This window comes from Anopheles maculipalpis, chromosome 2RL, assembly GCF_943734695.1.
Source record: "Anopheles maculipalpis chromosome 2RL, idAnoMacuDA_375_x, whole genome shotgun sequence".
Taxonomy (NCBI): domain Eukaryota; kingdom Metazoa; phylum Arthropoda; class Insecta; order Diptera; family Culicidae; genus Anopheles; species Anopheles maculipalpis.
In genome coordinates this window covers 37,397,477-37,418,374 of record NC_064871.1, presented here as the reverse complement: position 1 = coordinate 37,418,374, position 20,898 = coordinate 37,397,477, and the positions used below count along the sequence as shown (strand labels likewise).

Below are 20,898 nucleotides of genomic sequence, written 5' to 3'. Positions count from 1 at the left end.
TGCTGATCTTTGAGCCAGTGGAACCGCTGCCAGAAAGTGATAAGCATCGGTGCATGATTTATCAGCGTAAATCGTTCCATGCCCGTCTCAACAACAACCGAACTGTGTATCTTGTCGTTTAGTTGGCGCTTTTTTTTTCTCCTCGGGACTAAGCAGATCTCTTCTGTCTCCTCATGGACGAGTTCGTTTGGCGTTGAACTTTTTTTAATTTTTGTTGCTGTTATAGGGTGCTATAAAACCTCACAGTCATAAAATTATACATCAGGCGGGTCAAGATGACCAATGTGTCGAATAAAAAAAAGAAACAGAAAGCAAAACTCTACCGCCATTCCGGGAGCGCGATGCAAAGATCTCTCCGCAGGCAATTAGAAGTCTCAAGGATCGTCGATCCAATACGGCTTTTACAATTCTCCATCAAGTTTTCACGGTGGATGGTGCATGTCTGATTTGCACACCAATTCGCTCCACACCGTTCACCGTACCATCAATCGAACACCGCAGAACCGTGTATCGATGTGTACACCACCACAGAGTGCGAGAGTACGCCCGGCTTACGACCGTGAAACCGTCAAACCGTTCTTCCTCCCGCAGTGTGCATGTGCATGGAAATAGAAACCTTCACTCGGGCTGCATAGAGCGAAGCTAAGCTGAGCATCAAAACAAATTTTTATGACGTGAACCACACCAACTAAAACGATGACCCATCCGTTAGCAAAAAAAAAAAGAAAGAAAAACAGCCCATCTGTAGCTCATCTCAAGCCGGGAACTCTTTAGCGCACGGGACAACCTGAACATACTCTCGGGAGCCACTGCTACATACATACGGCGGTTAGTTTGCATAAAATATGTGATTTTTATTTGAACCACGGGTTTTACTACCGCCCCGGAACAACATTTTTACGATCACCACTCTCGTCTGCCAAGCAAAAGGTCTGCTGGATGGTATCCATCCATCTTTAAGGACTTTCGGAGGAGGGGGGGGGGGGGAATGCTTCGAATCGTTCTGTGAAACCGGATTCACACACAAAGGGTTCTGACACGGGAAAGGTGCTAGAGATCATATCTTGTAAATATCATCCAGTGCCGGATTTTACTTACCTTCTGCCGCCAGAGTGGAAGTGATTGGCTTTTGGCTCATAAAAGGCACCTAGAATTAGTGTATTGCTCGTGCAAAAGCTCCTTCCAACTGCTACGTAACAAAAAGTGCTCAGGTAGAGGCAAAAGCTGAGTAACATGTACATCCAAGATAATCATTTTTGCAGGGTAATTGCTCTTAACATTTCTAAAGAAACCCTTTTTAATGACACCTCAGGCTGCGTTTCGTTTGAAACATCTCTTACAAATAATTTTAATTGATTTTTTCACTTTTGTTGGCCACAGTGAGGACTGACTAACCAGCTACGTGATATCGGCAAGCCTAGAAATTTCATATTAGATGGCTGGCGCGACCTAGAAGGCCATTAAGCCAAGAAGAATTATTTTTTGAAGATTATGTATGATACTTTGTACAGCTGTCAGTTTCAGTTTACTTTAGTGTTTTAGTAGACTGCAGCGTGCTGCACAACCTCAGCAAAAGTGGTCTGCCGTTACTGGCTTTCTTGACTTATTTTACGCTTAGCTGGATATTAATTCATGTGTATGGGACCTACTCTCCTGTTTGTTGTTCAACATCGCTCTGGAGGGTGTCATGCGAAGCGCGAGCTTCGACATTCGGGGCAAGATTTTCACCCGATCATCGGACGGACAACTGCGGCGGTGTGTGAGGCGTACACCCGACTGAAACGCTAGGCCAATAGAATTGGGTTGACCATCAATGCGCCGAAGACAAAATACCTGCTTGCCGGAGGCTCTGACCGTGATAGAGCCCGACTCGGAAGCAGAGTATCAGTTGACGGCGACGATCTCGAGGTGGTAGAGGAGTTCTGCTACCTTGGTACGATCGTAACTTCCGACAACAACGTGAGCAGCGAAATTCGAAGGCGCATTGTTCAGGGGAATCGTGCCTACTACGGACTCCACAAACTCCTGCAATCCAGAAGACTCCAACAACACACGAAATACACGATTTACCTCACCTTGATACGTCCGGTAGTCCTCTACGGGTACGAGTCTTGGACTATGCTGACGGAGGACGCCAATACTCTCGCCATTTTTGAACGGCGGGTGTTAAGGACTATCTTTGGGGATGTGTGCGAGCAGGGCGTGTGGCGAAGGAGAATGATCCACGAGCTAGCTGAGCTGTTTGGCGATGCTGATATCCTGACGGTATTCAATGCCGGAAGGATACGTTGGCTGGGGCTCGTGATGAAGATGCCGGACTCACGCCCCATCAAGAAGGTGCTCGTCAGCGACCCGTTCGGCACAGGAGCACAGCGAGCTCGTTGGCTGGATCAAGTGGAGCCTAACCTGACGGAGATCGGATGCAGCCGTGGATAGAGGACTGCAGCCCTAGATCGAGTTTCCTGGAAACTGATTGGAGACCTGGCCATGTCGACGAGACGTGCTCAATCTTGAGCTGGCCAAGAAGAAGAAGAAGAAGAATGGTATTAGTTACCAGCCCGTTCATGTTAGCGGTAAGCCCATTTCCATTTTGCTGTACCATTTCTAAACTCCGGATTCCCATGAGTTGTTAACAAAGTTAAGGCCGTGTGGCGGGCAGTTTAATTCTCATTAATAAACCCTTACTTTTACTTGTTAAGGGCTGAACATCATTGAAAGTAAAAATAGTTTGTACGATCACTACCACACCCTAATATTATCGTCCGAAATAAAAGTGCAAAAGATCCCAACTTTTTTTTTTTTTTTGAGACTTTACGCAGGTCCTGCAAAAATCCTCCATTTCTTCGAAAATAAAAAATATTCTTTCCTGTTCATCTTAAACCATAACAAATTTCTATTGTCCGAGCACAACCGCTCGGACACAACCGGGCATAAAGTGCCCTTTGGACGGTTTGGAGAAGGAAATGTCTCGAAACCCATGTGAATTATAACTAGCTTATAAATTAGTTTTAAGCAATTCCGTCATTTATTAAATTGAATAGAAAACAAATTTCGAACCAGGAATAACCAATGCTTCTACTAAGTTATTATCCCGTAAAGAACTGATATAATATAACCTATCTCGTCATCAAATCTAATCAAACCATCTAATCATCCGAAGAGAATTCCTCAGAAGTTCTTTATCTGTCATTTCTGGCCTTTACGGCGAAAATTTCCCCTAGCCAGTGGTGGATCAATGCCTTGGATGCTGGGGTGTGTTAGGGGTGGTACTCTTTTCCTTTTGAGGAGTCCCCTTACACTACAAAACTGCTAACGCGGGTTCCCTTTTACTAGGCTCTTTGGGCCAAGCTCTTTGGGCAGAGCCCTAGACAACCGTCTACTCCGCCCACTGTTACATCCGCTACTGCCCCTAGCAGAGTAGCCTTTATTTGTGCTCATGGAGAAATTGGTCCAAACAGGATGCTGTCAAAATATCCGTACATAATTGCAGGCTTATTTTAATATGTTAATGGTTAATAGATAACGATCGAACGTTGCATTCGATGTACACATTAGAAGGTATGCGATGCAATTCTACAAAGCACGGGCATTCCCTGCTGCCTTTAACATCAAACGATTAGTGTTTATATGATTACTATTGCTACAGAATTATTGCTAACGAACGAATGATTCATACATGACCGACTTTACAATTTTTATTTGTCTTGCTTGGTGCTAATTCCATAATCTCTCTTTAATCATGTTGTCCAATTTCTGATTCATGATAGCATTACAGAAATTATCTAAATCCAACAACCTTTCCTACGTATGTGGAGTCAATATTCGAATCCAATTCTAGCATATATATTTTGTCAAAATATTTTCAATAAGGATTTAACCAGGAACCAGGATTAATCTGCTAAGTTAATCCTGGTTCCTGGTTAATCTTACTCCTTAAAACCACACAACAAAAAGCCCAGTTAACAGCGATGTCAACTTTAAAACTCTAAACTATTACAGACCTCCCCGTTTTTACAACTTCCTTACCGCTCTTTTGCAATAACTTCAACCAAACAAGGAAGGAAGATCGCACAAAACAACAGCTTTACTACTTAAGGCTTTACTCTACACCTCGCTGGGTAGACTATGTGACTACGTTTAATGAACTGAATTAATTTCTCCTCTCGCTTCCCCCCAACAATTACACACTCTCCCCTCCCTTGCTTCCTCTCCAAATGAAACTTTTGATTTTCAACCTTTTCCCTCCCGGTTGCTCCCATGCTTGCCAATGGCTCGATGGCTCTGGCCCTAAACACTCGTTGTTTACCTTTTGGCCCTATTTGCTATTCCTTTCACTCGATCCTCCTCTTCACACCTCTTCACAACCCACCCGTCCCCTTCCTCCCTCATGTTCTCATTATTATTCGTTCTCTTTCTTCTTCCGTGGTTGAGCCTTCTTTTGTTTCTCGCTGAATGTGTGCCGTTTCGTTCACCCGTTTCATGCTGTCGCCTCCCTGCATGGCTTTCCATGGCGCACGTTACGCGCCTTTCGATGAGGGATGGTAATTAATCATGCGAAAAGTTTTTTCTCGCAAGGCGCTGGCTATCGCGCCTCAATTTATACCTTCCGGCGGGTAACCGCCAGACAGGGACTCCAGCCTCTCACGTCCTAACATTGTGTATAGGGGAAGCAACAAAGCACTGCGCCTGAGGTAGCAAATGATGTTCTTACCCTTGAAAACTGCCGTCTTCAACTGGGCGCACCGACTGCAATTCAAATTCTTCTTGCAGCGTCAACTATCACGCTAGTTGCGTGAGGTTGCTGCATTCCTGTGTGTGTGTGTGTGCATCGCATTGCAACTGACCTAATTCTTCCGTTATGCTTTCCCCGGTGTTTTTCATTGCGAAGAAGAAAATCAAACCGATGTTGGTTGGACCACACGTAAAGTTCTCCACCAGTAGCGTACCACACGGTTTTTTTTTCTATGTGTACTGGCAGCAGCCTCTCTGCCGGCCCAAGCTTGTTCAACATTTCACCCATTTGTCCACACACCACCAGTCCAGCAGGCGCTGGAATATTTTTTTGTTGTTGTTGTTCTTTTCCCTCTTCCACCACGGCCACGGTCGGCATCGGCGAACCGTGAAGAGTTTTCCTTTTCAACGTTCAACAGTCCGCCCTGCATTCGAAGTTGGCTTATTTTGGAGCCAACATTTTCTTGTTTTTGCTCTCTCGCTCTTCCTCCCTCTCTTACTCTCGCTGTGGCTCGAGAAAAGCCATTACCGGTAGCTCGGTGGGAGGTTGCACCCGGCAACAGTTTGAAGCAATTTTAAAACTTCGTTTCAAGGCGAAGGAAATTGCAAACACAGTTTTCGGTACCAGGAGTGTTGGGTTCTACCTCTGACCGTGCTGCTTTGTGTATTTGGCGAACAACGTTCGATACAAAATATATGATTAGTGTTTGCTGTGTATTGATGTGTAAATTGTACTTAAATATATGTTAAAATCATCTTGCTGATTGCCAAAAAGCGAGTGTGGAGAAAGCTTATTTATAACCACTAAATCCTACCCGCTCACGCAAATCAATCTAAATCTTTCTGCATCTCTTCACCCACTTGCCAAACAGTGTCTTGGTGCCCCGGTGATGGCATTTTTTTCCCTCCATAATAACGTGAAAATAACTCCACAACCATTACGGACCAATTTCACCCGGTAACGTATTCCCCACGGTTGGCCAACCCGCACGAAACCAGATGGTGACCATAGCGCGAGTCATTACAGTGCGTCCGTCGGCCCGCTACCGAACGCCGCACAAGCGTCATGTAACAAGCGCTACGTTTTGGTGCATTATTGTGTCATAGTGAACGATTTTCCTCCTGTGTCCTGATCGCTTGTGGTGTGGTGTGGTTGCTGGCAGAAAAGCAATCCAAAAAAAACAGCGACATCGCTTGTCTACACGTGCTAATTCTTAGCTTCCTCCACCGTCGGACGGAGCTAAAATAACACTGATTCCAATTTCTGCGTCGCTTGTTGTTTGTACTTTACGAGCGGTGGAAGGTTGCATTTGTTTCTGTGCTTAGACTGGCTGAGACAAGATTAGAATAGATGTTTTCCATCGTGCAAATCTTGGTTCACACATGGTATCAATTCTTTTCTTACCTTTATTTCACAAGAAAATAGCAATGCAGTCCGAAGAAGCTATCGTTGAAGATTGCTCTAGGCTCAATATATCTAAGATTTTTTATTGGGATCAACAAAAGATCTGATTTGTTTTTAAAGAATTTTCTTTTTATTTTTCTCGTTCCATAGATTCAGGAGATCAAACAGAGCTGTTAGTATGATAAACTGGACGCAAACATATATTTTGAAAACTCCGTCCGTAGTCCGCAAGACACCGAAACCTCCTATATGGATGCTATCATTGCGGTTTGTTGATGATCTTGTTGGTAGCGGCTCCGGACTTTTTCACGGCACCACCAGGCTATCAATTACTGTCCGGACCGTCTCCTCCTAAGCGGTTATATTACTAGATATAGCCTACGTCTAGCGTGATAAGCTTTCTTAGCATGGTGTTGGTAGCGTTGACCACCGCCAAGGGCGTCAGGTCTAGGGGGAGCGTCAAAACACGAAGTTGTCATAATACAAGCACCTGGTTGATGATCCTTTTAAGGTGCCTGTGTGAATTCAAATATAAGTTATTCAACTGCAATAGTATACAGCAATAGAGGCGGCCTGGTGATGTCGGCGACCGCGGCGCCAATCTTCAAACGGCAGAACCGGGGTTCAAATCCCATGCGGGCCGCCGCTAAGGCCATTGAATCCGGCGTGACCTTAAAAAGGTTGTTAAGCCAAGAAGAAAAAGTGTATAATTGTCTCAGCAAATTAAATAATATTTTCATTTAAAAAAATCTCATTTTAACTATTTTTTTTTAGTTAAATTGCTTTGAACCTCTAAGCATTTTCCCAGTAAGTTTTTAATAATCAGTTCAAAACGCCATAAAAATGAGAAAGGCCTTACACAGCGCATGAAGATATGGATATTGACGGCTTTTTACCGCAAAAAAATGGCCGCAACGTGCGCCATGAAATAGTAGTAAAAACGATGCGCTCAAAGTAAGGTTAGTTATTGAGGAAGAATTTTCTGCAGAATTTAGCAACGTGTTCCGCAAAATGGTTTATGAATTATCATCTAAATTCAAATGATTTTGTTAACGGAAATAACCTTAAAACGATGGAATGGAGCGAACTGAAGAAACTGAAATTGCTCTGAAGGATTTTAAGGATGTTTAATAGTCTGAACTCATCTCTGAACTGAAGGTGTTTAAATCGTAAATACCAAATCTTTAGGATAATATTGAAAGTGCAACACATTAACTAGCTTCTGAAATGTATTCAAAAGTATTCATTAGAAGACCTGTATGCAAATAGTACGACAAGTTTTCTTACGTTTCCTGTTTCAGTAGCGTCTTGCGAAACCAGTTTCAGTTAATATAAAAAATATTAAATTTATTTTCAGTTTTAATAAATAGGAAATTATTAAAAATTACTTGTGACCCGCAAGGGGACAGGAACGCCTCACCATGTTATAATTTCTATTGAAAACAAAATACTGTCGAATATTGATTTAGATGAATTTGTTACTGACTTTGCAAATTTATAACCTTTTTGAAAAAATCTTTATAAATCCGCTAATTAAAGCTTTACTAAGGCAAATTTGTTTTGATAAAAAAAAACACTTAGTAGTAGTTTTTAAGACAATTTTGGCAATAAGGAAGCACTTAAAATTAAGCTTCATATTCAGTAAATTCATAAGAAATGCCTGACCATGCGACGGAGAGCCGTCATACGAAAATCTAAATAACATGTGAACAATAAACAGAGTGGGCCGGCACGGTGGTACAGGCGACAGCGATGCCGGTCTTCACACGGCAGGATCAGGGGTTCGAATCTCATTCGAACCGTTCCTCCGTAGTGAGGACTGACTTTCCCCTATAACTACGTGGTTTCAGTCAGTTTTGTAAGCCATTGGCAACCCATCCCAGCAACCATAGCAACAGAAAATGATATATTAATTTCACATAGGATGAGGCAGAATTATTTTTGATTTTCATTAAAAGTGATAAGGGAGAAGGGAGCCGGATTGGTTTTTTGCCAAGGGCGCCAAGGAACGGCTCTTGACTTGATGCCTGAAACGGAACGCCAACAGCGCTCGATCATATAGTTGTTAATATCATATAATTTCGCAGTCTTATTTTGAGCTACAATTAATTACTACAAGGGGCATCTTCACTCGAATTCTTGAAATGATTCTATACAAAAAGTGTATAGAATGGTCGTAAACACACCGCGAAGGCTTTTACTTTAGTTTAAAAAAGCGAAATTTCACAGCAAAATGTTTCAAACCACTGCTTTAGTTGCAGGTTTAGCACCTTGATAGTAGGTTGCATTATCACAAATAAATGTGTATCGTGCATGGTAACGTTTTGTTTGCTTACATTGCACAATAAAGCATCAACTACTACTTGCATGTTCTTTCTTTCATGAATGAAACAAGAAATCTGCTTAACTGCACTGCAGTCAAAAGAGCAATGTCCATCTTATCAGTTGGAACGCGGATTGCTGTGTTGGCTGATCATCATTAACATACCGTGCAGCGTACAATTCAAACACAAACTCACGGTTTGATCGGTTCGGATGCTGTGTTTGCAGGATTTTTTTTCCGTTAAATTGTTTAGACTAAAAATAAAGCAAGTTTTCTACCTTGCTTTGGTAGGTATTTTGTGTTCGGTAAATGGCTTTCTTTATTCGATTATTATCTCCCCATTCTACCTCTCGGTTCACCCCACTCATCTGCATACGTCGTTAGTATTTGGACACCAGCTATGACGGGGGGTGGTAAGGTATACTTTATTGTGGGATTGTGACTGCGGTGTGAAGAGGAAACATACTGCTGGTTAGGTTTTATCACCTGATAACGCAATTCGTTTATCACCCTAGCGGCACCAGCAGGGAATGGGGACGCAATTCAAGCTTTTCATACGCAAAAATTTCTTGTTGAAGCACATACAACGTGGATCGTATTTATTTATATACTTGAAAAATAATTAGGTGCAAACATGTATGTTTATGGTTGTTTTGGGGCGTTAAATGCTCACAATTTACTGCTAGTTTTTGTGCGGTTTAAAAAAGGAATAAAACAAACTAACAAACGAATCTTCCCATCGGAACGATTTAATGACATTTCTCCTCCATCGCAGCAGGGTCCGCACGGGGCAGGCGTAAACTGTCGTCGTTTTGCAAGGTTGCTTCGCCTTGTTTACCAGTAGTAGCGCGCCGGTGCACTAGCTCACACAGCACACACCTCTCTGGCTGGCTCAGGGCGACCAACCAGTTGGTGGGAAGGGGGATACATTCGTTTGTCTTTTAATTCAATGTGGGTAGGGGTTGATGGTGCCAAGTGTACCCTAGAGAGTGCGGCAACGTATGGGTAACGGCGACGTGCACGGTTGAACGTGAGCCTGCGACGTCATAAGCGGGTCTTTGCCCGCTTGACCCAATCTTTGCCATTCGTCTCGTGCCGATCAGCTCCAAAAAGCGAACGATGGAGCTAAGGAATCGGTACGGTCTACACCTTCAACACGACTTTGGTGCGCGGTTGGTCAGTTATGTCGATGGGGGGAGGGGGGGGGGGGATATTATTTTGGTTTGCGTCGAGCGACGGAGGCGTTTCAGTGAAGGTTGTGTAGTAAATCTCCTAGCATCTTCGAAATACGTAGCGAGGGGTGAAGATGAAGAAGAGTCGAAACGACCATCGCTTGTGGAAGACTAGGAACGGTGATTCATTAGGGGATGAAAAAGAGATGCAAAATAAACGAGGGGTGATAATAACAGCTCCCAAAAATAAGAAATACAGCCAAAGAAGCATAAACAATATTTTTAAAAAAGCAATAAACGTATCAAAAAAAATAAAAAAGAAGAAAATAACATGATTAAACTTTATTCCTTCCCAGCAATGAGATCTGTAACTCATAAAATAAACAAACTCTTGCAACGTACGAACTAACATATCGGACCAAACCACCCCGAAGCAAGAAATCAAAAGAAAAGAAAAGCAAAAGTTTAAACACAGGTTGGGGAGGCTTGCTTTGCTTGATTTTCTACCACTCTATTCTGGCACATTTGTTTTCTTCTTCCACTTTTCAGTGTTTTCTGCTCAGTATGTTCTTCCGGCGGCCGTACCGTTTTGTTGTTTCGTGATTTGTTTTGCTATCCACCTTTGGGGATGTGGATCATGCTCCAATTTTTATTTCACTTCCACCGCAGCTGCCTTGACTTATGTTTTGTTCTGTTTTTCTCTCTCTCTTTCTAAACTTTTTTTTTCCTTTTCGTTTTTGTTTTATGTTTTCCTCTTCTATTTCTCTCCAGTGGCATTGACGGATGGAACGATTTTCTTCTTTAGCTTGATTCGTTAAGCAAGCGGTAATGCTAAATTTGGCAATTTGCGCATGAATGGGCATTACGTTCGCCATTCGCCAAGACATACGGTGAAGAAATGGAAAGGAATCGTTTGAACCAGATCTAGCTAAGAATTACCCTAAACGTTATTACTGCCTTACAGTGCATTGCAAATTAGTGTGAACAAGAAATGACATCATTTATAGTATTATGTCAGCATGACGATGTTTTTTTTCTGATTCCTAGAACTACTTGCTTTATGCGCTTTCAACCGCTTTGCTGGGTAAAAATAAAATAAAATGATAATTTTTCAATACAATTCACATTCCTACCACTGTAACAGATAGTTGTTTGACTAGGCGAATAACAAGAGAGAGAAAAAAACAGACTACCAAGGACTCTAAGCATAGCCCAGTGCCGCATTTCGTGTTTATGTTTCCCCAATACGTTCGACTGCTGCCATGCCATGCACGTATGTAGGTATGTGCCATAGAGTCGTAGTTTGTTTATATACAGACCACCACCACCATTACCACAGCAGTGAAGCGTCTGTCTGGAGAGACATCCCCTTTTGCTGCTCGTGGTGGACTGGCGGGACGGTACAGAAGATATTTTATGTTTGTTTTGTTTAGCGATATACACACAGCTTCACATTTCGTGTTACGCTCGTATGAATCGGAATTTTACATGTTCGGAAGCAATTTCCATGGTGCGTTGATTGGAACATGCCGAGGAAAAACGGACGTCTTTATCGTGCGACGCGCTAACTTAAAATGCGCTTCGAAGTGCTTCATTAAACATTAGTCAGGGATGGATATTTCCGAGCGATTACGCAGCAGGATTATTTGCCGATCAGTATGCGACTTTAAAGTTCTTCTTCTAGCATGCGCTTCCTGTAGACAATAAGATGATACGGTCAAGAAAATGGCGTCTTAGTAGTTCTGCTAACTAAAAAAGCGCCAAAGCCTTTTGGGCGATGATGATTGCCAAACAACGAAAATGACATCTACCGGAGTGACACAACAAAGCAACCATTGCAGCGGATCGCAACACAAACAAGCGAAAAGAAACGTCAGGCTGAGGGGGGGGGGGGGGGGGGGTGAGTTGATCGGGTGTTTAGGGACTATTGTTTTGCGTCGTTTCTACTGAGTGTGTGTGTGTGTGTGTCACATTCCTGGGGCTTGTCTGAAAAGAACATCACGGCACGTCACCAGAAGAAGGTTTGCCCCACGCTACGCTAGAACTACGGCCTGCCCAAACCTGTCCGCGATTGATGTCGATACGGAATGGTACGTACAAAAGTTTCGCCGTGAAGCAATGTGAAGCAAACCCACCAAGGCATAGTTGCAACCCCCACACCTCCTGCCACACACAGAGCTCTCCAAAGCTACCCGTTCCGGCAAAACACAATCGGAAATCGTTTAGCTCGTTTGACAATTACCTTTTTTTTGCGCCCTTATTGCTCTTTGATTGGACTGCGCGTGTGTTTCAACACGGCGATCGACCCTCAAGGACGACACACGGCGTCTACTGCAAGCCATGAAGAAACGGGGAGTTGCAATTAGGTGCACGAAATGCTATGGGAGAACTTACAATATTATTGAGAACTTTCTAATAAAAGAGCATATTTATACATTATTAGGAGAAGTTAGTTGTTTTTAATTATTGTTCAATTTATAAAATGTTCTGTATGAAACAGATAAATTTAATCCAATTATTTTAAGGTTTACTAAACATCCATCGATGTTAAATAGCTTTATCTTTTGCTATGGAACCTTCTTCTTGGTTTAATGACCTTCCAGGTCATCAGTAGCCTGTACAAAGATATTTAAGTTTATATCACAATAGCTTTCATAAAAATTAAACCGTATCTGCAATCTGTTTTTAACCCTACTTTTAATCATACACCGGAAAGAAGCGAATGAGGTCTTAAAGACCCAAAGTCTCTATAAAATAACTGAAAAATAAATACAAAACAGAGGTTCTAGGCTACGCCGGCCATCGAATGGCTCACTAGACTGGCCGATACCATGCAGTTGGATAGTCAGTCCTCACTATGGGGTTCGTCCGACTCACTATGGAACCTTAAATATCTTTATCTTTGCTTTAGGAATATAATTAAATTATTATAAAATCTACTCAACATGCATACATCTTAAATAACTTTAGTTTTTGCTAAGAACAGTATAAATTCGATATATCCGTTTCGTCTGTATGAAGACCGGCGCCACTACCGCCTTTTCACGTTCGTTATTAACACACGAATAATCCTGATTTTGACGCATGCTAATCAATAAAGTCTATCTCTTTCTTTCACAATCTCGTAGATTTTCTTTTATAGTGAAAAAATATGATTAATATGTTAGTATTGGAAATGAAAATTATTGGAGGTATTGGCGACAACTGGGCCGGTCTTTACACGACAGAACTGGAATTCAAATCTCATTCGGACAGTCCCCCCTTACTGTGGACTGATTATCCAACTACGAGGCATCGGTAGTCTAGTAAGCCACTCGATGGCCGGCGTGACCTTAAAAGGTCGTTAAACCAAGAAGAAGCAGAAGATTGCGTATACTTATTGAACGAATTAAAAAGAAATTCGCTCTCATTCCTAGTGGTTGCACAACACAATTGATAAAAAGTTTCGTTAGCATAGATTAAAGAAATTCACATCATTTATACTAACTGAAGGCATAACAAAAAAATCCACATGCGTCACACAGCACCGTAACATAATTTAGCGTTTTAATTGCACACTAGGGAGCAAAGGTATGGTGGCATATTCTCCATTTGCACGTTTGTCCTCAACAAACACTGGTGTGACGATACCGACTGGCGTCAATTGTGACGGTATGGAGTCGAAGATATGAAGCGTACAGTGAACAGGAATTGGTAATAGAAGAAAGGTTGTTGTTATCACTGTGCTCGCCCCAATCGTCTCCACGTTTGCCCGATTATTACTGTTTTTGTTTTATTTCTATTTCTACGCGTACACTCACTTTGTACGCCTCAAGAACATACTATTTGGTTTATTTACTATTCCGGCTAATTTAACTAATTAAGTACAAAAAGAGGTTACATGTTAAAATATCCATTTCTACCATCTCAAAGTATAAAATAGAGATGAAGGTATTAAACCTCTCAAGTATTGGTCCAGTTTTCCGGCGTGAAAAACATCGATAGTACTTTTATCACCTCACGCGCTTATAAAAATCCTCCTCGGGTTGCATCGTGCACCAGGTTGACGATTTTCTTCCAGCGCCAACACCATTTACCACCCACACGAGTGTGAGGAGCGTGACGCGGAGCCAAACCTGCTGCTGATGCTCCCTGCCTACCCTTCACGCCTGCTTGTCTCCCCCTACCAACTCCCCCCTAGACTACCTTCCATGCTCACGCCTATTGTGATCACGAGAGGAACCACTCACGAGAGTATGTTTTTTTGCTCGCCGCCAGTTGTGTGCGGGGTTGCCGGGCGTTACGCGATGGGTGAAGAGAAGCGGGAAGCAGCAGTACGCGTCGTAGCCTCTTGTGCGAAAACAAAAGCACACACGAGAGCCGAAGTGCGGCAAAAATAAAAATAAAACACCCCAGCAGCAATGGCAGCAACAAGAAGAGCAAAAAAAGCCTCAACATCCACTCTCACACATGCCTCACGAACAGGATGAGCATATATGAGAGGGGTTTTCGGAGCCAAACACACACACACACACACACGCGAGGGGCAGCCCTCTACAGCGCACGGTCTCCTTTGCTCTTAGCCTTTAAAGTGCCCGGTGCTTTACGATATGGCTACAAACTTTTTGCGCTTTGCGAATGTTTCTAAGTAAGTCCTGCACTACTACTCTCCATTCCGATGCCCATCGCAGTAGGCTACCGGGTTGCCCAAGGCAACTTGATTAAGACCCAAAAGCTGGCGTAGAATTTGGTTAGGTTCGATGTTTGCCATGTTGGTCGTAAGCAGGACGGTTTCTTAGAACATAGTAAGCTATGAACTTTAAGTTTGCTGCCTGCATATTGGAATCGGTTTTCCGAGAAACAAGATGGAGGTAAGTAATTGTTAAGGTACTTATCTTGTTTCGCAAATATGATGTATAACATTTGTAATTCGTCAACTGAGCTCAAAAACAAAGCATAGACCTGTTTGTACAAGTAGATTTGCGATAGCAAGCGATTTGAGCTGCTAATGCTCCCCAGCTAGTCGAACTCGAATGCGCTCAATCTGTTTCGCGATCATCATCGGTACAATTGAGAAAACGTCCGGATCATTCAACACCTGACATTCGCCTCCACCAACTCGTACAACCTCCCCCCTCATAAATCGTTGATGGGGTGGGTTAGTAAATGTGACGAACATGTTTTGCCGTTTGACGGTGGGTGCAACGCAACGTGTGGCAGTTTCGCGAGCGTTAAGCAAGAACGACCCTTTTGCTGCTTTTTTCGATTCTATCCGTACATCCCATCATTTGCATGTGTGACGGTAACCGTTTCGCGCCGGGTGACAACTTGTTCGCTTGGTGATTTGCCGATTAAGGATTAATGCGCGCACACACAGATTTAGTCACAGACACACGAAGTTTAGTATACATCGGAAGTACCTGTGCTTGGGGTACAGAGGCACCGATACGAGACCGAGACACAAACATTATGTTGGGGTAGGTACTTACTGTTTCAGATGGTTCAAGGGAAACCAATAACGTACCCCGTACCACGTGCGCAGATCCTATCCTAACCATAACCAAACCTTCGACAGAAAGTGATAATGGGAGCCATCGGGTTGCTTTTCGCAACGGATCCTTTTTCTCTAGCGTCCTATGAACCTTTTGTGTTTGCCCTATCCTGGTATCCCTCATATCTATCGTTCTCGATTTTTGTGTTTGTTGAATTCCAGCACTAAAACAGAGGTACATCAAACTTACGTTTTGGTGAAGTAAAAAAAGCATCGAGCGAGATGAGCTGGTTGATGATGGTGATGGTGGTACAACGAATTGGCCATAGGAGAAGGTAATAGCGAAAGTGTTGCCTTGAAATACGGGCAATGCTAAAGAGGGTGAAAAAACACGGCTAGCGAAATGGTTCCAAGGAGGTGGTGAAAAAGCATAGAAAGGGGGGGGGGGGGGTGGCGAAAAAGCATAGGCACAACAAAAAAACAATAAACAAATCGCACAACGAGAGACAATTGAAAGCAAGAGCGAGAGCAGTAGAATTAACAAAGGAACGAGCAGGAGAGAGAAAGAGAGCGTGAGCGAGAAAGATAGTGCGAGAGTACTTTGAGTAGGTGGGGTAGAATGAAGGACTAGCAGAGAACCACAAAAGGGATGATAGTAGTAGGCATGTACATTTTTCGCGTCTTGATTTTTTTTTTTTTGTTATTGTACCCTAGCTTTTATGCACCAACTGTGTGGTCTTCCATCGTTATCTTAACGCAACCACACACAAACTTTTCTTCCACGAACGATTTTTCCATTCAATGCAAATTCTAAAACTTTTTTGTTGTAATCCCATCTTCTCATATCCTACGCATCCCTTCTGCCGAACCCTTCACGAGCCATTCTTGCATTGGAAGGCAAAATTCCGGCCCTCTTCTGCTTGCGTTTCTACTTGATTTACATGCCATGTACGACACACGTCGAAATCGTGTTTATCTTAAAACGCTATTTCGAAGCGGTTCCGTTGGATGGGTGTGTGTGCGCGTGAGTGTTGGTGAAATTGTGTCATACCTTGCGTTGTCCGATTCACCTAGAGTACGGGATGGACGTTTTACTTACTGATTTTTATTTTTATGAACGAACTTAGGACAGCGAATTGTTGAATTTTGCTTCTATTTTTAAGCAAAAAATTGTACGAAACATACAATTTGGAACATTGAAATGAACTATCAATGATCTGCTTTCTTTTAAGAAAGCTCTTATATTATCTTTTGTCAAACAGCAATAATTACTGCAAACAGATATATGAAATGATTTTCGATTTCAAAGTCACTTTTCATAGCATTGGTAACAATCGTTCCAAATGCAAGTGTGACGTGAGCGTCCATATATTCCGCCTCGTCAAATCAGTAGGGGTAGCCTAGAACGCGTGGTTTATTAATAGCAGGCCTACGAAATTAGAGGAGTCATCACTGGCCGATCTCTTCGCATGATTCCTATGCAAGCGATCCGCACTCTTCACATACAGCTGACCAAACGTAAGAAAGAGCAGTACAGAAAGAAACATTAGAGGAAAAAACAGCTTCATGCAAGATGGTTCGCCCAGGTCGGTCCCATATGATAGTTACCGTTTAGTACTGTGCCGTAATAGTGCTACCCTGCACCAATCGGACTAGTGAGAGCGAGATAAAAGTATTCACGAAAGAGAGCAAAGAGTCATACATACCTCACCCGTCATGAGTGTCGACCGGGCAAAGTAAAACAGCAAATCGAGGGAGCGATGGTCACCGAACAAATGCCGAAGCATTACGCTGCCAGAACTCAACCAGCAAGCACGGGCGTACGATCGTAAGCAGGCACGCATCATTCCGCGCAAGGAATCGTATATTCTTGGCTAAAGTTTTTTTGTGCCCTTGCATCGAAAGTGCGTAGTGAAGACACCAGTGGTGTAGCCTGAGTGAGCGAGGTGAACTTAAAGGCATAAAGTTAACCGTTTGTTAGCTTGTTCGTGTGTGAAAGTGTGCAGAATATTGATAATTGTGTTAAAATTGAGAACAGAAAATTTTAACCGTATTTTTACTGGTTTTGAAACGTTACTATTGTTGGTCACTCGACAAGCTACAACCCTGTCAAACGAGGCGAGAAAGCGACTGCACATCGTAGCGACGCGAGCGAGACACAGCTAACGGCGTATGCTGTGAGAGAGCGTGTGCGAAAGTGGCAGTGACATACATGCGCAACCGAGACGGCACGTTACAGAATATGGCGACGGTGGAAAAAATGAATCCAGTGTTTAGTGCAAAGTTGAATGTTTCTTCAAGTGAACGGTTTTAGTGTGGCAAAGGTTTGTTTTGGGTTTAGCAAAAACGAACATTAGTGTGCCGAGTGATTATTTAAGTGCAAAATATAGAATCGAACAAAGTATGGAACAGGTAGAAAGCATGTCCATTTCGCGACAGTGCAACGAAAACGACCTACTCTCCAGTCAGGCCGCGATGTTGACTGCTGGTGGCTACGAACCGAACGCGAACCATTCGTCGAACGCAGCAACCGATGCTGCGGTTCACGCGGCGGCCACCATGAACGATGGGGGCGCCAGTGTTATCGAAGATGGACGACCGTTGGATGGTCGTGGTTTTGTTGCGCGCCAGGATTCAAACGCAACAACACCGGTAACAACGACAACTGCAGTCGATAACAACCGTACCAACAATGGTACAGACATACCGGACCGACCCGGTGTGGGACAAAACAATCAAAGCAACAGCGGCACGGTCCCGTCCACCATAAGCAACCGTATTGCGGATGGTCGGTTTCGCCGTAAAAACCGTCGTCGCAAGTCAAACCGTGGAAAATCGAGTTCGAACCGACCGTACAGCAAGACCAATTGGAAGTTTCAGTATCCGGCGGGACAAGGTGGGGGTGGTGGTAATCGCCCGGGACAGGGTGGTAGTGGTGGTGCTGCAGCTGCAGAATCCAGCAGTACCGGTGGAATGCATGGTGGAAAAATGAATCACAACAAGCGGCGCCATCTGTACTCGGTAGCGGCTTCGCGCCGAATAACTCCGTTTCTGAAGTCCGATCAGCCACCGTTAGTGCCATACAATACCAACCGTTTCCTGATGGAGGACCACATGCCGCAAGTGCTTACCCCGTCAGGTAGAACGCGCGATTCTAGTTTTTCGATAGATTCAGAAGAAAATTATTTTTACTCACTCCCAGAGGATGAAGAGGATTTCCTTACCAAGGAGTTCTCCAGCGTGTACGAGCGGGAACGGTTCGATCGGCTGGAAGGACTTAGCCATTCCGACCTCGTCCAAGAGTATATGAAGCTGGCGGCTGACTACGAGCAGGTGGTTCGCCGCAGCGAGCCGAACAATGCTGTTGGTGTTGGTGGTGGTGGGGGTTGTAGCGGTGGCGGCGGTGGCGATTGTGAAGGCGGAAACATGGCAAAGATGGGCAATGATGGCGAACGTGGTGACGATGGTACCAACTCTCGGAACAGGCTGCTGGAAGAGCGTGTTAAGACATTGGAGCGCGAAAATATGGGTGAGTATTTGAACCACGTGTGCCGTTGTCGGTTACAGGGGATTACAACCTATAAGCACAATTGTGCTTCTTCAAAAATATTTGAAATATCAAAGTAGGCCAGATCAATATATTTCCTTTATCAGATAAACCATACAGTGTTTTCGATGATATAACAAACAAGTTTGCTGAGATGTTTATTTGTTGAGGTATATTATTGATTCAATCTGTTGTTATGTTATCATTGGATTGTTCCGCAGGATTGTAGAATCTCATATTTTTCATCATAGTATCCATAGTTACGGAAATTTGTTCAGGTTGTTCAGAAACTTCGAACAAAATAACGACAGCATCCGAGTGATTTATCATTTCGCAAATTGAATCAATAATATACCTGAATAATTCAGTATCGGTAAATTGATTCATTAAACTCTCTAAAATCCTGTAAACATGTAACGAAAGTTCTTCGAATTCTATTGTAATACTCCTGTTTTAATAATTTTATCTTCATATGATTAAATTTTTGTTTCTTCTGTATCCTAATCCTTTTGTGTATTTTATTTAATTATTCCGCAGATCTTCGGCGTCAGCTAGAACAAGCCATGCGGATGGGATACCTCATGTCAGCTAGATCTTCACCACGGTACGTAACCTCGGCAGCCACCGTTGCAACCGATCGTATGGAGATATCGGACCAACAGCAACGCGCCCAGTTAAATGCCAGCACCAGCGAGGACAGTGAGTCCGACAGCTCCAGTTCGAGCAGTAGCAGCAGTAGCAGTTCCAGCAGTAGTAGCAGCAGCAGCAGCATGAGTGAGGATGAGGCAGAAGATGCGCCAATGATGATGAATGGCGATATTTCGCACCATTCGCCAGCATTCATGAATGGTGGAAGTCCTCATGCTAATGGTGGTGCACACGACAGCGATCACGATCATCGGTTGGATGGGGATGAGGACGAACAGCTGCTGCTGCTTAACGGGCCCGATGAGCTTTCACCATCTCCGCGGCCATCACTCGCGGTGGAGTAAAGATATTCCGCCTTAGGTTTAGCCAGTGGAAGCCAAAGGCTGCGTGATTGCGACATTGCTTAGGATATATGAACCCACAATAGGTTAGTTTTAGGCTTGCAGTTTTGGCTCCTCTTTGATCAAACTTTGTTGTCCGAATTTTCGGAAAATTTAATCAAAAAAATAAAAAGTAAAACCCCTTCCCCGGGTAGGCAAGTCGTCATATTCTCAATATTTGAGATTGATGTATGCAAAGATCAGAGTGTACGAGGATAATGATCAAATGGTCATTAGCGCCGCGATCGGAAGCAAGATGGGGGGATGTACGGGGTGTTATAAATGTGCTCGATCTTTTAACGTGGTTTGTTTTCGTTTCTTAAGCCTTAATTTTATCATGTTGTGTGATCGTACTACAATCATACAACAAAGGCGTGGAATAGACAGAAGGGTACTGCTTTGGATGTGAATAGGTGAACAGAAAGAAGAATTTGTTTTTGGAATAAGGCACACCCTCCTACTTTTGAAAAAGGGATTGGTCCTCTTATGTATCTAACAGAAAATCCTACAAAACAATACGCGAATCAAACTACATTTACAAATGGGCATTGCGTTACAAACTAAAATCGTGAGGACGGAATCGACGGTTAAATGGAATAATTTACATTAAAAGAAAAATTCACACAATGAAAGAAAACGAAAAAAATGGGAAAACTTTATTATAAAAGCAACAAAAAGTATGCAATTGTGTGTCTGTGTTTGTGTGGACTTTGGAAATCGATTGTTTCGGTAATCGAAACCCCCAATAGGACAGGGCAAAGCCAGAACATACACACGCGCACAACAAGGGGGAAGTTATATTATACAAGTACTGTAAAACCGTATATATATATACGTAGTGGATAATTTACATTGTACAACTATAACAATATAAAACAAAACCAATGCGACACAATGCAAATGATATGTGATTTCTCTTTTTCTCTAACCTAGTTCAGAGAGAGACCTATGTGGGTGGACGAATGTTGTTGGTTGGAATGCAACAAATGAAATTAACGGATGAAAAAGTGGCCAACAGTTTATCAGCAAACGGTAGCAGCGCACGCCACTTTTCCGCGTTGCAGCGTTTCGATCCATTTAGTGGAACTTTTGAATCGCTCAGTGGTATTTTCCAACTGGATAGTGAATTGTTGCATGCTTCTTGTGGAACTGTGCCATTGCAGAATGGAATATTGCAATCAGTTAGGGGAAATTTACAATACGGCTGTGGAATTTTGCAATC

The 20,898-nt window shown here is 43.1% G+C and overlaps 1 protein-coding gene across 1 annotated transcript; it reads left to right on the top strand.

The window, feature by feature from the left end:
• Positions 1 to 17,276: 17,276 nt before the first annotated feature.
• LOC126557742 (uncharacterized) lies at positions 17,277 to 19,703 on the top strand. Its single transcript, XM_050213620.1, has 2 exons — positions 17,277 to 18,630; positions 19,186 to 19,703. The coding sequence occupies exons 1-2, from the start codon at positions 17,505 to 17,507 to the stop codon at positions 19,638 to 19,640; spliced, it is 1,581 nt and encodes a 526-aa protein (XP_050069577.1). The 5' UTR covers positions 17,277 to 17,504; the 3' UTR covers positions 19,641 to 19,703.
• Positions 19,704 to 20,898: the final 1,195 nt, after the last annotated feature.